The sequence below is a fragment of the Urocitellus parryii genome, chromosome X (assembly GCF_045843805.1).
Source record: "Urocitellus parryii isolate mUroPar1 chromosome X, mUroPar1.hap1, whole genome shotgun sequence".
NCBI lineage: Eukaryota > Metazoa > Chordata > Mammalia > Rodentia > Sciuridae > Urocitellus > Urocitellus parryii.
The window spans coordinates 87,059,036-87,076,791 of record NC_135547.1 but is presented as its reverse complement, the minus strand read 5'-3'; the positions used below and the strand labels follow the sequence as shown (position 1 = coordinate 87,076,791).

Here is a 17,756-nt window from a genome sequence, read left to right as displayed (position 1 = left end):
TTTAATAAATGACAGGAAGTATAATGTAGATGGAGAAGAGCAGGAAATGGAGAGAGATGGGGGGAGGGGGGAGGGAGGGGAAGGTAGCAGCATATCATGCAGAACTTTGAAGGCAATAGTTAGAAGTTAGGTTTCTATTATAAAGTGATATGGGAAATCACAAGAGGTTTTAAGAAGAGTGACAAGTTAGCCCTCATGCTTTAAGGAGGTCACTTGACTATGGTATAGAGATCAGATCAGAAGTGAGGCAATGAAATAGGAGTCTGGAACTGTTTCAGTAGTTCAGAATACTGATGGCCCCAGAACCAGATTCACCCTGCTCCTTACTTCTACCCTTCCTTCTTCTCCCTACTGAAGCTTAATTATATGGAAGTCTGTGTAGACATGAGAAAAAATACATGATGCTCCTCTCTAACAAAAAAATCAACATATCCATAACATATGTTGGAGCAAAATATATTCCAACAAATCTAGAACACGTACAGAACTCTTACAAATCAATAAGAAAAAAATTCCAGTAGGAAAAATAGGTGAAAGATTGAATAGATAATTCACAGAAAAGGAATAAAGAAACAACAAACATGTAAAACAAACTAAAACACCATCTTTTCCCATGGGATTCAAAAAAGCTGATAATATCTCCACTGCTAGGGAAGGCTGTGGAGAAACAGGTTATTTCTCATACACTGCTCAATATGCTGGCCCCAGTGAAGGACAACTTTGCACTATCTATTAATATTTATCTTGTATATAACCTTTAACCCAGCAGGTCTGTCTACCCTGGACAAATATTAACTGGCACATGGGTGCAAAGAAATATTATCAAATATTTTCATTGCACCATTTGTTAATAACAAAAATAAACTTAAAAACAAACCTAAATGTCAACTTCAAATGAATAATTAAATATATGATGTACATCTGTGTTATAAAATACTATACAGCAAGGAGATATATACATATCAATGAAGATTAGATCTCTATGTACTAATGGGGGAAATTATCCAAGCAAATTACAGAAACACACAGAGTAAATAAGTACACCTCTACCTATATTATGTCTATATAGAGTGTGAACATGATGAGAGGAAGGGTATACATCAAACTGGGCTTAGAGAGGAAGAATGTTAGTTATAAGGAAGTTTTGATTTCTCTGCTTTGTTTTAATCTTGGTCAATGAACGCTAACCATATTTTATAGTTTTTTAAAAATAATATTAAAACAAAACCCACACAATGTTATCTGCATTATACAAACAAGTACATTGTAGTCCTCAAAAAAGCTTAGCTTCAAAATACTCATGTGTAAATGTAAAAAGTCCACTGAAAAGTCCTAGTTATCCCTCCGTAGCCACATGGAACCAGTCTCAAGAACCACCCCTCAACCAAAATACCAGGATGCTCAGTCCCTAATATAAAATAGCACAGCATTTGTATATATCTATGTACATTCTCCTGTATATTTTAAATCATATCTAGATTACCTGTAATATTTAATACAATGTAAATGCTAAATAAAATAGTTGTTATACTATCTGTACATAGTCAGTAGAGATGTAATTTCTTTTTCCAAAGATTTTTTTGGGGGTGCTGGAGATTGAAATCAGGGGTACTCAGCCACTGAGCCACATCCCCTTCCCTGTTTTATATTTTATTTAGAGACAGGGTGTCACTGAGTTGCTTAGAGCCTCGCCATTGCAGATTTTGGAAGATTTTTAATACACTGTTAGTTGAATCTGCAATTGTGGAACCCACAGATATGAAGGACTGATTGTATATACCTATGCAAGTGATGAACTGGCCAACACAAAACATAAATACAGGTAGTAGAAGAAAAATAAGAGGGAAACAAAGTTACCAGAATGAAAATTGGACAGTACTAAAAATAGACAATAGCTAATTATAAGAGCAACCAGTTTTTGAGAACTTTTCATGAGCAAGACACTGGTGATTCAGGTACTCTGTGCAAGCATAATCTCTAATTCTTACATCAACCTTTGAGATATCCTCCCATTTTACAGAATAAGAAAACATGACTCAGAGAAACTAAGTATCAGGCTTAATGTCACATCTTTGCTCAACAGGCTATTCTCTCTTGGGACTGGATATGAGACTGATGCTGGCTTGGACCCATGTGCTTAGCTGCCCTTACTATACTCTGCATCCTTGAAGCATGCTCCCAAACTGTCCTGTTCATCCAGACTGGCATTCTCCTCCTCTTCCTCGCTCTCGGTTCTCCAATATGCAGGACGCTTGATGGGCCGCTTCCCTGGGGTGCGCTGAGAAGCAGGACTGCTAGACACTGTGCCCAGACCACTGCTGGAACTCCCACTGCTTCTGTCCTGCCCTCCTGTCCACCAGGCCTGCAGGCTAGAGGTAGCCGGTGAAGAAGATGAGGACTGAAGGTTGGCCATGCACAGCATGCCCTGGATGGCCTCCTGAGTGCTGGGGGAGGCTGGAGCCTCGCTGCAAGGGAAAGAGGAGAAATGCTAAGGAAGTTTCTCTAGCTATCAGAAGAAACCAGTTATCAGAACAGTCAGGGAAGAGGGACATCAGCTGTGGGGATCAAGGTGGGATGAAGGAGAGAACCATCCAAGATGAAAAACTAGCAATCAAGGTAATGGATCAAGACAGTAACAAAGACTGTTTTCCTGAAAAGCCAGTCCTTCTAGCCTCAAATCTCTCTCCACAGACAGCAAGCAAGATGGCAAAAAGGGGGCACTCCACCTTCCCTGTTCAACAATGTTGCATTTTTTCCTTTTTATCCTTCTCTGACTCTTTTGGCCTCTCTTCCAACTTCTAAAGAGCACAGAACTGATGCCCCTTTGAAGTCTATCCACCCTATCACTGTCAGATCTGAAGTTCCTTGGGACAGGTTTCATGTCTACTTTATTCTTTCAGCCTAAATGCTCTGGATAATTCTTTGTCCATTTAAATGGATCAATAAATATATGATGATTAGCTGCCTAGCTCCTTGGATGGGAGAGGGTGATGCTGTCTCATTTCCTGGAAATGGGAGATCAAAGACAGTACTCACGTGAGGGCAGCATAGTCAGGTCCCCCCACCTGCCTGCTGGCCTTAAGTAGATCAAGAATTCCACCAGCTCCACTCCCATTCCCAAGCTTGCCTTCAACCCCTTCCACCATGTCCTCATCTGTTGTATAGTCCTCCTGTTGGGGGGAGAGAGGAAATCAACTCAGCTGCCCAGGGTTGGTCTGCTGAGGCCCCAATACAAGATGGACAGTTTGACTCCTAATATCTTCTGAGCACCAAGTGTAGACAGAGTACTAAGCAAAGTATTTATTCTTTCATCCTAATCTCTAAAACATCTTTGTGAAGCAGTATACCTTCTATTCTACAAATAGGGAAAACAGTCTAGTGAAGTAAAATGATTTGTGCAAGTTGTATCAGATAACTTTTTTCTATATCACATTGCATTTTATTCTCTTTTTATTCTCTTTTGTATTACAGGGTTTTTAAATTTTTCAACTAAACTGTAATATTCCTTTACATGCTGCACAGTATACAATCTTTTACTTAATAAATATTTCAAGAATTGTAGCTGGAACAGTGGTGCATGCCTGTAATCCCAGCAGCCTGGGAGACTGAGGAAGGAGGATTGAGAGTTCAAAGCCAGCCTCAGCAAAAAGTGAGATGTTAAGCACCTCAGTGAGACACTGTCTCTGAGTAAAATACAAAATAAGGCTGGAGATGTGGCTCAGTGGTTGGGTGCCCCTGAGTTTAATCCCCAGCACCCTATCCCCCACAAAAAAAAATAATTGAATGCATAGGATATCTTTGCCCCCTTTTCAACTAAAATGATAATCTGTCTTCTGTCTCTGTGACCAGAATGAACACAAGACCAGACACAGAGCAGGCACCTACCTCAATGTCAAACTCAACTTCTCCTGGTTCACGAACTCGGTTGGGGTCAGAGCATGGCTTAGCACGGGGCAACTTCCGGGGAAATTCTAAAAAGCAATGGAATATACTTATCATGAAACTAAGATTAGCATCCAAGATAAAAAATCAGAGGAAAGAAAATAAGACTAAATTTCTTGGAGGCTAAGGCAGGAGGATCGCAAGTTCAACGCCAGCCTCAGAAACAGTGAGCACTAAGTGACTCAGTGGCCGAGTGCCCCTGAGTTCAATCCCTGGTTACCACCCCCCCACACACACAAAAAAAGAAAGAAACGTGAGGAATTAACTGAAAATTAAACCTCTAAAGGAAAGAAAATGATGGAGAACTACACAGCCTGATAAATCAGAATGCCAACAAGCTCAGGCCTAAGGTTTTGAGTTTATCAAGGGAGCCAAAAACAAATGTAAAATGGGTAGGACAAGAAAGAGAAAAAACAGATACACACTTGATCTTATTATCAGGGTAGCCTTCTCTTTTCCCAATCTCTCATCAATCTGCAATTCATCATCTGAATCCAAGTCAAATTCATCCTCCATCACCTGTTCAGCCACCAGCCTTGCCTTGTCCACCTTCTTGGCAATTTTGGCTCTCCGAGATTTGGATAAACTCTTCACCCTCTTAGTACTAGAGAGAAAGGGAAAGAGAACATAAAAAGAGTCATGTAACGGGACAGGGCTGGGGGTGTGGCTCAATGGTAGAATGTATGCTTGGTGTGTGCAATCCTCAGCACCAAAAAAAATAAATAAATAAGGCAGTAATTCTCCCCAAATTGATCTATAAATTCAATGCAGTCCCTAACAAAATTCAACCAGCTGTTCTGTAAATGACAAAATAATAGTACATAGACATGCAAAGGATTTAAAGTAGCCAACACTATTTTGAAAAGAATAGAGATCAGAGAACTGACTCTACCCAATTTCAAAATTATAACCTAAAAAGTTATAGCAATCAAGGGAGTGTAATACTGGAACAAGAACAGACTATTAAATAGTTTAGTGGAAAAGAATAGAAAGTCCAGGAAAAAACTCTTAAATTTATGGTCAACTGATTTTGACAATGGTATTAAGGCAATTCAGTGTGGGATGATTCTTGCAACAAAGAGTGCTATGACAACTGGATATTTAGATGCAAAGAAATTAATGAGCACCCTTACCTCACATGATATAGAAAGGTTAACTCAAAATGCATCACAGATCTAAATATAAAAGCTAAAACTATAAAAATCATAGAAGGAAACAGAGGAAAATGTTTTTGTGACCTGGAATTAGGTAAAAATAAATTTTTTGTGTGCTTCAAACAAAACCATTAAGAAAATAAAAAGTAAGGCTGGGCATGGTGGCATATGCCTGAAGCCTAATTCTTTGGGAGGCTGAAGGCAGGAAGATCTTTTGAGGCCAGGAATTTAGGACAAGACTGGGCAACATACCGAGATCCTGTCTCAAAACAAGAACAAAAGAAAACAAAAAGTCAAGCCACAGATTGGAAAGAAATTTAAAGATTATTTATCAGGTAAAGGAACTGTACACAGAATATTTAAAGAACTCTTAGAATTTAGTAGTAAGACAAGTCAAGGCAAACAAAAGCCAGGCAAGACAGTGTACGCCTGCAATCCTAGTAGCTCAGGAGACTAAGGCAGGAGGATCACAAGTTCAAAGCCAGCTTCAGCAACTTAGTAAAACCTTGTTTCTAAATAAAATATTTAAAAAGGGCTCAGGATGTAGCTCAGTGGTTAAGCGCCCCTGGGTTCAACCCTCAGTACAAAAAAAAAAAAAGGCAAGCAAAAAATCTAAATAGACATTTCTCCAAAGGTAATATGTACAAATGGCCATAATCATACAAGATACTTGACATCAGTAGTCATTAGGAAAATGCAAATCAAAACCATCCTGACACTGGTGACAACATGGATAAACCTAGAAGACATTCTCCTAAGTGAAGCAAACCAAACATGGAATGAAAAATACTGCATGATCTCACTTAAAAGTGAAATCTAAAAAAGTCAAATTCATAGAAACAAAGAGTAAAATAGTTAGTATTAGGGGTAAGATAAGGTAGGAGAGACATTGGTCAAAATTTCACTTATGTAGGATGAATAAGTTCTAGAGATTTAATATACAACAAAGTGACTCTAATCAATTCTACTATACTAAGTACTTAAAATTTCCTAAAATATTTGTATTCTTAATACAAACACACATATATACACAGATAGAAAGTATGTGAGGTGATGGAAGTAATAATTAGTTTGATATTTCAGAATGTAGATGTATATCAAAAACATCATACTGTAAACCTTAAGTATATATAATTTTGAAGGATGTGTATATAGCTCAGTGGTAGAGCACTTACCTAGCTAGCATGTGCCAGGTCCTAGGTTTGATCCCCAAGATCACAGGGGGGGGAATATATATATATACATACACACACACACACACACACACACACAATTTACATATTTTTTAAAAAACACAATGAGGTACCCCCTTTATACCCACCAGAATAGCTATAATCAAAAAAGGCAAGCAATAACAAGTGGTGGCCAGTATGTTCAGAAACTCATGATTGCTAGTGGAAATTAAAATGGTACAGACACTTTAGAATAATGTTGGATAGTTTTTTAAAAAGCTAAACATGGAGTTCTCATATGATCTAACAATTTTACTTCTAAGTAAGAAGCAAAAGTATATGTCCACACAAAAACTTGAACATGAATGCTTAGAACATCATTCATTATTCAAAATAGCTCCAAAGTTGAAGCAATCCAAAAGACTATTAATTTGTGAATGGATAAATGAAAGTGGTATATCTATACAACACAATACTATTCAACAATAAAAGGAACCAACTAATGAAACATGCTAAATCATTGATGAATATGAAAAATATCATGCCCCAAAAGAAGCCATGTTACTTGATTTCATTATGTGAAATATCCACAAAAACAAATTTACAGACAGAAAGAAAATCAGCAGTTGCTAGAGACTGTATGAGAATGAGTGCCTATGGTCATACAGAATCTTTTGAGCATGAAAGAGATGTTCTAAAATTGGATTCTGGGGTTTAAGATTTAGTTGAGTGGTACAGTGCATGCCTAGCATGTGTGAATGCTAGGTGCAATCTCCATCACCAAACAAACAAAAAACTGGATTGTGGTGATGGATGCATGATTCTATAAATTTACTAAAATTCATTTAATTGTATACTTGGAACAGGTTATGTTTTTTTAGATGGGCACAATACCTTTATTTTATTTGTTTTTATTTTTATATGGTGCCAGGAATCAAACCCTGTGCCTTGTGCATGTTAGGCAAGCACTTTACCACTGAGCCACAACCCCAGCCCCTGAAAGTTAGTTTTATGGTATATAAATTATACCTCAAAAGATCCCACTCATAAGAAGAACCTAAAAAGTTTATTTCATAAAAGTTGATAATGGAGTAGTGGTTGGTTACCAGAGACCAGGGAGAAAATGAGAAAGGGGAAAATAAAGAAGTCAATTGATAGGTACATAATTATTGGTTGAGAAGATGAATAAGTTCGGACATTCTACAGCATGGCAGGGTGACTATACCTAACAGAAACACATTATAATCTCAAAATAGTTAAAAAGAGGAACTTGTATGCATCATAATGAAATAATTACTCAGACTGGGGATATAGCTCAGTGGAAACCTCCCCTATCCCACATTCAAGCCCTTGTACAAAAAAAAAAAAATTAAAAAGTAAATAATTGGGCTGGGTCTGTACCTCAGTGGCAGAGCGTTTGCCTAGTATGTGTGAGGTACTAGGTGTTAATCCTTAGTACTGCATAAAGAACTAAACAAATAAAGGCATGCTGTCCACCTACAACTAAAAAAAAGTAAATAATTATTCTAGATTGATAACTACCTAGTGTATTATGAATCAAAGCATCACAGCATACCTCATAAATATGTTACAAAAGGTATGTCTATCAAAAATACATACCTATGAAGGAAATGGAAAAAAAATGCAAAAATGGCTTCAGCAATCCTATTACATATGGTAAACAATATTAAACATTTTTTTAAAAGAAAACAAGTTTCTGATAAATCAGTGTATTCACACATTCATCTAATACTCATTTTTGTTGAAGTATCTTTCAGAGAACTGACTAATATTAAATTGACCTATTTTCTATCTCATACACTTGTTGGAAGATAAAATGAGTTAATGCATGACAAGTGCCCAATGGTGGCTACTAGTACAATTAAGCTGTTTGGGCCTCAGTTATCACTTAAGTAAAATGGGTATAACAATACCTTGATGGTTGTTTTGAGGACTAAATAAAATGTAAATAGCTAAGATAGAGTTTGATACAACACAGATGCTCAATAAATGTTATTCATACCCTGATCTTTTAACTTCTAATTATGAAAAATTTCAAGCATATACAAAAATAAAAATATACAATGAACTCCCATCTAGTACCTAGCTAAATTTCAACAAGTGTGAACATACAGTGAATCTTGTTTCATCTACACCTCACTCCCTGCAACACACTGAATTTGAAGAAAAGCCCAAACATATTATCATTATGATCTGTAAATATTTCTACACCTTGATACTCTCTATTCACTTAATGATAGCTTCTGACAGCTGCAGCAGGTAAGAGAAGCAGCATAAGAGAAAGACTGGTGGGGAAGGGGGAATATCTCCCAGTATCCTCAATGGCCATTATAAACTAAAGTTTTAGGGCTCTCAATTTTTTCCTCTCCAGGAAACCTTCCAGGAATTCTGAATGAAGGCAATGCTCAAAATTTTCTGTAATCTTACTTTTCAGTAACTCAGTTTTCAAACCCCAAGAACAGTTGTGCTTTCAGAATCTGCTCTACCCTTACTCCATTTTCTTATTTTCCAGCCACACAGAACTCTCCCTTGAGATTTAAAGTGAGCCCTTTTCTACAAAAAGGCTATTAAAGTATCATCATTGTGTTTCTACATTATTCATACTCTGTACTTGACTCTTGACTTTGCTGTCTATAGTGTTCTGAGTATCCAAGTGATAGCCCTTACTGCTCTCCCCTGCCTCTGCTTCCCTACATATTTCAGGGTTTACTGATGAACTACTTAGCTTCTGGCCATACCCACATCATCGTCATTACCTTTGATCTCCATTTTATCAGCACTTTGATAAGAACTACCATTTATTAAGCATCTACTATGTGCCAGGCACCATAATAAGAATTTTACACATATTGTGTTATTTAATCCCCCAATAATCCTAAAGCAAGCTTCATATGTAGAACAGATAAAATGACAACACTAAGATGCAGAAAGATGAATTGAATTACCAAAGTGTCACAGTAAATACGGTGTCAGAGTTGGGATTCTAACAAAGGACTACATATGCATACACATACATGTGTGCATACATGACTTTTTAAAAAATAAAATGGAACTATTCTTATACATTATTTTGTAACCTAATTTTTTTCAGTTGAGAATAAATCTTGAAGCGGGGCACAACTGGCCAGCAGGCCCCAAGGTTGAACTCTCTGTAGTCCCAACACTTGTGAGGCTAACGCAGAAGCACCCCTTAAGTACGGGAGTTCAAGAAGAGCCTGGACAACATAGCAAAACCCCATCTCAAAAAATAGATAGATAGATAGATAGATAGATAGATAGATCGATCGATCGATGGATCTATATACTTATAGATATATGGATATATCTTGGTCATCTTTCTGTGTCAATGGATATTAAAAATGTCCCATTCTTTCAAACAACTACATGGTATTCCATTCTGTAAGACATATCATAATTTACATATCTAACATTCACTGATGAATATTTGAGCATTTCTAATTATTACTACAAATAGTGATGCAGTTGAGCAGTGAACATTTCTCTTTACACACTTGTGCAAAGATTTCTATAAACAAAATTCCAAAAATCAAATCACAAGTCAAAAGTATATAAAACACTAATGCTTCTGACAAATAAAATACTTTTTTTTTTCAGCCAGTGGTTCCATCCCACTGACTTACTGAAATTCTAGATTTATATAAGCATTTTCTCAGAATTGCCAATTAGATTGCACAACCCTGCTCCTACCCACCATGATGCTCTAATATAAGCAATGATACATGATAATATCTGGGTACTGCCCTAAGTACAGCCCTCCCCCACCCTTGTCAAACCCCTGGGTCCCAATTCCACTCCCTGTCTTAGTGGCATATTGCCACTGACATCCCAAAAACTGTTTCTTTTTTCCACCTCACCTGCCATTAGCCATCAATAGGGCCAGCGGGCTCTCATTCCCATCAAGGTCCATGTCTGGTGAGTCATCATCTGAGTCATTCAAGCAGGTACCAGTGATGTTGAACTGCAGGAGGAGGAGGCTCAGTTGTCTCCAGTCTGAGACTCCGAGGTGAATGAAGATGGCCAGTTCCCTCTGGTTTCACTGGTTGAGTTCACTGTCAAAACCCCCTGAACCTTCTACTATATCTTCCCCCCACCACCCAATAATCACAGGAGTAGGATGTTGAGAATGTATGGCTCAGGGGAAATCTACCAATCTTGTAAAACATGTTCCCTAAAAAAAAAGGAGAGGGGCATCTTCACATGCCCATGGAGGGCACCATAATCTTGATGAAAGGTGGACCCCTGGGGGAGGGCTTTTCTCAAGGACCTGTTCAAGACTCCAATCTGACACACAATGTCCTAAAATCTCATTTCAATCCCGGCATTTCAAGATTCAGCTCAAATGTCATATTTTTTTTTTAGAAAAGAGCTCCTGATCATCTCTCCTACTAAGACGGACTCAACCCACCTCTGTCTCTCAGGGTCCCACACATACCCTTCATTGTAGCATCCACAACACTTCATTGCATTCATTTGTTTTAATGCCTATCTTTCTCACTAACCTATCAGTCTCTTGAGAGTTACATCCACAGCACCTATCACAGTGCCCAGCATAGAAAAGGTCTCAATAAATGCTTGTTAAATAAGTGGGACTGGTAGCCAAACACTAGGGGTCCTAAGGGAAGTGGGAGTAAGACAGGATAGTCTGTCCTTTTGAAACTCTGCTCTTCCAAGGGACCCAAAAGGGTTGGGCTGAACCCATGGGCCAGCACCCACCTTTGCTTTCTGGGAAGAGCCTGTCTTCAGTGTCTGATGATTGTATGGGTCCATGAGATTATAGCTCAACTGGCCAGCAGGCCCCAAGGCTGAACTCTCCTTGCCCTTTCGCTCTGCCTTCTTGAAGAGTTCCTTGGGCTTCAGGACTTTCTTCTTTGGAACACTTTTGGAGGGCAGTGACAGCCTGGACATGGACACTGAAGTGGAATGGGCTGGCCTGGTTAAGGGAATGGAGCCGGCTGGGAAGATCCTCTGCAGCCCAAAGATATTGCTCGTCTTCCCAACGTTCTGTTGGAAGATGTCCTACAAGAGTGTTAGTACATGAGGGGGTTAGAGCTTACTCAAGGGTTCTCTATGCTAAGAGCAGAGGTCTGTTCCCGGCACTCGCAGTACTGCCATGGAAGTAGCTTACAAATGCTCCACATATGCACACCCTAGTTTTTACACAAGTCATCAAGAATTTATTGGGTGGCATTTCTTTGCCCAGCCATTGACAAATAAGGAGAAGACGAGCAAAAGAAAGGTCCAGCACTATTGTCAAAATTGGAGAGAAACAACTCCAAGAGTAGCTGACATACAACAGAAAATAATCAACTATTAAACTGTGTGATTCAAATTTTTAGGACTATAGGATTGGAGAGGAGGAGAGAGGTTTCAAACCTAATTTTGCTATTAGCTAGCTATGTGACTCAGGAAAGTTACCTGACTACCCTGAAGTTCTGTTTGCTCAGTTCTAAAATTAAGGGACTAGACTGGACAGGAAGTTTACAAATATTTCTGGGATTCTTTAGAGCTTTTGGGGAGAAGCTTTAAGGACTGAAGGTAGGTGGAAAACAGATGAGAAGAACAAATAGAGCCCTAAGCCTCCCACCTTCATCTTAATCAAAGCAGCTGTGCTTTGACTCATCGTATACACAGGGCTTCCACATAAGATTTCATTTGAAAAGAAGATTCTGTTACTTTAAAACATTTGAAAGCCAATGGACCAGATTGCTCTAAGTTCTCTTTCAACAAGCCCAAAGTATACTGTGTGTCCAAGATTGACTTGAGTGGGAAGAGCTGGAGAAAAGGTAGGCCTTAACTAAATCCTGAAGGATTTTAACACTTGGAGTGAAGGAAAATGAGGTAGGAGGTGGACACTGTGGACACACTTGTGCTGGGGCCTGAAACACTGCAAGCAGTGAGGCTAGAAGTCCAACTTCTAGTAGCTCACTTGACCACCCATAAGCACAGATGCATGCCCTGGGTGCTAAAATGGAACTTTACTGCTCCTGAGCTAAAAAGACAGTTTAAATATCCTCAAGTCCAATTCTCCTCTGGTGTGTCTGCTACTTCACCAGCCCACACTGAGTTCTCTCTGCTACAAAGTCTATTAATAACAACAGCTCACATTTATTGAGTACTTACTCTGCCAGGCACTGTGTGAAGGAGCTCTACATATATTAGCTATTAATTGTACCAAAGTTCTGAAAGGTTGGTAAAGTTGGTTCCCATTTTAAAGATGGAGAAACTAGGCTCTGAAAGGCTTTCAAGTGACACAGCAGGAACTAGAAACCCAGGTTTCTCTGAGTCTCTTACCACTATACCTTACTGCCTCGTAGTATATGCCACCTGTTGAAACATGGCTTTGTAATCATCTTCAACCCGAGAGAACTGTCATTTTGTAGAATGCAGAGACTAAGTAAAAATATTAATAATAACAACAACTATATCTACCACTACCACCACCCACCACCAGAATTTGAGCACCTACTATATGCCAAGCACTATACTAAATGCTCAAACCTTATTTATTCCTACTAACAATACTTGATTGGGTACAATTATCCTCATTTTAAAGATGTTCAGGAAACTGAGGCTTGGAGAGGTTAATTTTGTTCAGGATCTTCTTCTTAACTAGGAGTTCTTTGTTGGCCCTGCATTATTCATGTATATTAAGAGCCTTGCCCAATGCATTACATACATTTGAAGCACATAATAATTACCTTAATGACTGACTTGACCCCTTGGTGGGGTCTTTCCAACCCTTCCCTTGGGCTTTATGCCAACTACAAAGTTCTGACCTGACACTTGAGTCTCGAGCCCTTCCCAAATGCCTTCCCTCCCCCAATGTTTCTTACTTCAACAAGGCGGATCTCCCTAGCCAGATCTTTAATGAGCTGTACGGTCCGCACCGTATCCGGGATCTCATCTTCATGGTCTGGCAGAGCCTGTCAAACAAGAGGCACGACAAATAGACCCACACACAAATTGCTCATTTGTTGTAATCTTCAACAAACCAGCCAAGGCAATTCAATTGAGAAAGGGTACTCTTTTTTCTGAAAACTGGTACTGGACCAATTAGATTTTCACACATTAACAAAAAACTCAGTTCACTTCTTACACTCCCCTTCCATCCCATATGCAATGGATCACAGACCTAAATGTAAAACCTAAAACTGTAAACCCTTTAGAATAGAGGAGAATATCTTTGTGGCCTTTGGCTAGGCAGAGATTTCTTAAGACACAACTAGCATGAACCAGAAAAGAAAAAACATGATCATTTGGATTTATCAAAAATAACCTTGAGGGCCTGAAGTTGTGGATCAGCGATAGAGTGCTCACCTATCACGTTCGAGGTACTGGGTTCGATCCTCAGCACCACATTAAAATAAATAAAATAAAGGTATTGTGTCCAACTACAACTAAAAAATAAAAATAAAAAATAACCTTGAGATTGGGCACGGTGGAGCATGACTATAATCTCCAACAGCTCAGGAGGCTGAGGCAGAAGGATCAAGAGTTTAAAGCCAGCCTCAGCAAAAGAGAGGTGCTAAGCAACTCAGTGAGACCCTGTCTCTAAATAAAATTCAAAATAGGGCTGAGGATGTAGCTCAGTGGTTGACTGCCCCTGAGTTCAATCCCTGGTACCCCCCACCTCCAAAAAAAAAAAAAAAAAAAAAAAAACCTTGGGGCTGAGGATGTCATTTAGTGGTTGAGCACTTGTCTAGCTAACACAAGATCCTGGGTTCAATCCCCAGCACATGTGCCCCCCCACCAAAAAGAATTTGTATTTGAAAAACTTCTAGTACTGGGAGACAAGACACAGACTGAAAGAAAATGTAAAACATATATCTGATAAAGGACAGTATCGAGAAACATGAGGGATTCAGTTGTGGGCTTGGGTCACAGACCTTATAAAGCCAAGGACTTAGCAGATTATGCTAAGTGAAGCTAGCCAATCCTTAAAAAACAAATGCCAAATGACTTCATTGATATAAGGGGAGTAACTAAGGACAGGGTAGGGAGGAAGAGCTAGAGAAGAAGATTAACATTAAACAGGGATGAGAGGTGGGAGGGAAAGGGAGAGAGAAGGGAAATTGCATGAAAATGGAAGTTGATCCTCAGGGTTATACAAAATTACATATAAGAGGAAAGGAGGGGTAAGAGAAGAATAATACAAGTGGAAGAAATGATTTACAGTAGAGGGGGTAGAGAGAGAAGAGGGGAGGGGAGGGGAGGGGAGGGGGGATAGTAGAGAATAGGATAGACAGCAGAATACATCAGACACTAGAATGGCAATATGTAAATCAATGGAAGTGTAACTGATGTGATACAGCAATCTGTATACGGGGTAAAAATGGGAGTTCATAACCCACTTGAATCAAACTGTGAAATATGATATATTAAGAACTGTGTAATGTTTTGAACTACCAAAAATAAAAAAAAAAAAAGAAAAAAACAAGATCAATGGGAACAAGCAATCCCCTCCACTTGGGAGGACAGAACTCAGTGCTCACTGCGCACCTACAGGCCCACGGCAAGTGCAACAGCTACCCAGGTAGATACCTGATAGTTGTTTACTTTAGTACTAGGAATTAAACCCAAGGATGCTCTAACACTGAACTACATCCCCCAGCCCTTTTTTAATTTTTTGAGACAGGGCTCATTAAGTTGCCCAGGATGGCCTCAAACTTGCAATCCTCCTGCCTCAGCCTCATGAGTACCTGGGATTACAGGAGAATGCCAATGTGTACCATCTTTTTGATGATTGCAAAGTTTTCCCATGTGATTTCTTCCACCACTTTTCACTTCACTTCTGTAATCCAGAGGACTGACTTTGACAAATTTCTCAGCATTTCCTTCTTGTTTCTCATGGTCTTATTCTTTCCCCCCTTTTTGTAATATATCTAGAATTATTTAGGTGGCTGGAAACCCAAGTAACCCAGCTGGATAATCTTTAATGGCTCCTTCTCCCCCAGACCAGGGACTCTGGAAATGTGAGGGAAGAAATGCCTCCTATGAAAGTCACCTGGCTTTCACAAAAGACTTCTTCTTGAGAGTGGGTTCCTCAGAACTGCATCCTACTCTCCCCCAGCCCCCTTTGGTGATGCTACTCAGGGCCATTACTTGGTCCCCAGGTCCATTCTGACTCAGGGCATGAATGCTTAAGGATTCACCCACCCACTTCCCTTTTGCTGTTCTTGTACAGAATCACTCTGAAGTTTACTTCATGGGAGGGATCAGAGGTGAAATTAAAGGTAGCCATGCCTGAAGAGTGCATAGATGCAGAATCACAGTCTAAGGCCCAGGTATAGGTGAATTCAGGGAGTAAGAGAAGGCCCTAAACATAAAGTCTAAAAATATCTGTGGGGAAGTCTGGCAACAGAAAATGGAGAGATTGTGCAGGTTAAGCCCACAATGGATAAAAGGTACTCTTAAGTCACTGTATGAAAGGGAAGAAGTTGGTAGAATATTTGAAGCCTAAATATGTACTGTTATTTATTCTAATTTTTGTATTTCTTAAAGTTGGTTTAAAAATTTTGAAAATGTAGTCAATTCACAGGGTTCAAAAATCTCGTGTGCGTATATGCGCGTGTGCGTGTATATATATACGTATGGCCTCACTCCTACCTTGTCTCTGACATCAGCCCCATAATCCCTACACAACAGGTAACCACTTTCTTAGTTTCTGAATTCTTCCACGTTGTATCTTCAGGCAAATATGAGTATACACAAAAACAATTATTGTTTCCGTCCTTGAACATATTAAAGGTAGCATACTATACATACAATTCTGCATCTTTACTTGACAAATTCTGGAAATCAGTACATAGAGAGTTTTCTTATTCTCTTTTATACCTACTTAGTACTCAGTTGGGTAGACAGATATTGATACATTTCTAAAATACCATTTTGGCAGCATGTATCAAGAGCCTTATATTTTTTCATAGACTTCAATCTAGTAATTGATCTTCCAGGAATCTATTCTGAAGGAACAATTAAGAGACAAGGTGGGAGGCTGTAGCTCAGATAGAGCACCTGCCTCGCATGTGAGGCACTTGGTTCAATCCTCAGCACCACATAAAAATAAATAAATAAATATATTGTGCCCATCTACAACTGAAAAATATTTTTCAAAAAATAGATAAGTGGGGGGAGATAAGGGACTAAGACTGATGCATATAGATATTCATTGTATGATTTTGTGTGACTACATTCCTCCAAATAAATAAAAAGGAAGCAACAATAAGCAAGTGATTAGGTAAAGATGGTATGTCCTCATAAAAGAATATAATGTAACTATTAAAGAATAAAATTTAAACTACTAATGTTTATGGATAACTCTGGAATAATACAGGAAAATTAAGGTATTCCAATAGACTCTCATACAAAATTGAGTGTACAATGCAATAGCAATTATTTTTTAAAAATACACAAAAAAGACCAGAAGGAGCCTGGTATGGTGGTACATGCCTGTAATCCCAGTTACCTGAGAGACTAAAACAGGAGGACTGAAATTTAAGGTCAGCCTGGGCAACATAGTGAGACCCCATCTCAAAAATAAATAAAATTGGCTGGGGATATAGCTTAGTAACAGAGTACCCTTGGGTTCAACTCACAGTACCATAAATAAATAAAGTAATTCAAGGAATCCTAGTCCAGAATTCTACTCTATATCCAGGAGCCTACAAGCCTCTTGTCTTTTTTCTATCTCACCAAAGTATCTATCTATACAAAGCCAGTCCCTACAGAGTGCAGAACTCCTGAGGAGGTATAGAAATAGAAATATTTACTTCTTTCCTTGTCCAGGCTCTAAAAGCCAAGTTCAGGGCTTTGCCACCATGGACCAGGTAGGAGGCAGGGTGTCTCCTGTTCTCTCGCAAACCTAAAGGGGGAAAGAAGAATGTAATATCAACAAAACCCATGCAGGGAAGTGAAGAACTTCACTTTGTTCAGGAAACAGAAAAATGCTCAGGGTTCTGAGCTCAACTCAAGATCTCAGTTATTCTAACAGTATTCACTTGCTGAGAACCCATTTACTTACAGGCTAGGCACTTAACATCTATTATCTTATTTAATCCTTATATCCACCCTGCAAGCCAGGAATTAATATGTTCTTTTTACAGTTTAGGAAACTGAAGCTCAAAGAAGGATGTACATATGTGATAAATACTAGAGCCAAGACTTAAACCATGTCTATTTGTCTCTGGGTCTGTGATCCTACCATTGCATTACTCTGCCTCTTAAGTCTCAAAATGAGAACACTTGGGAGGACCATAATTACTACAGATTTAAAGAATCATCAGTGTAGAAGACGGATTATTTGTGTTTTACCTTTCTTCAGGATAGGCTTTAATTAAAAAAAAAACAGATTTAAGGGCTGGGGTTATGGCTCAGCGGTAGAGTGCTCGCCTAGCTCATGTGAAGCCCTGGGTTCGATCCTCAGCACCACATAAAAATAAATAGAAAC

The 17,756-nt window shown here is 38.9% G+C and overlaps 1 protein-coding gene across 2 annotated transcripts in view; it reads right to left on the bottom strand.

Annotated features, from left to right (window-relative positions):
• Phf8 (PHD finger protein 8) overlaps positions 1 to 17,756 on the bottom strand; it is a 151,369-nt gene that overhangs the window by 87,454 nt on the left and 46,159 nt on the right. Inside the window, exons 11-18 of one of the 2 annotated variants that reach the window (XM_026407417.1) lie at positions 17,080 to 17,171; positions 13,144 to 13,233; positions 11,024 to 11,326; positions 10,165 to 10,268; positions 4,368 to 4,546; positions 3,886 to 3,971; positions 3,037 to 3,170; positions 2,152 to 2,465 (exon numbers count right to left, since the gene is read on the bottom strand). In XM_026407417.1, coding sequence (XP_026263202.1) covers positions 2,152 to 2,465; positions 3,037 to 3,170; positions 3,886 to 3,971; positions 4,368 to 4,546; positions 10,165 to 10,268; positions 11,024 to 11,326; positions 13,144 to 13,233; positions 17,080 to 17,171 — 1,302 coding nt within the window. The remainder of the gene's footprint in view (positions 1 to 2,151; positions 2,466 to 3,036; positions 3,171 to 3,885; positions 3,972 to 4,367; positions 4,547 to 10,164; positions 10,269 to 11,023; positions 11,327 to 13,143; positions 13,234 to 17,079; positions 17,172 to 17,756) is intronic. The other variant, XM_077793830.1, reaches the window with a different exon arrangement.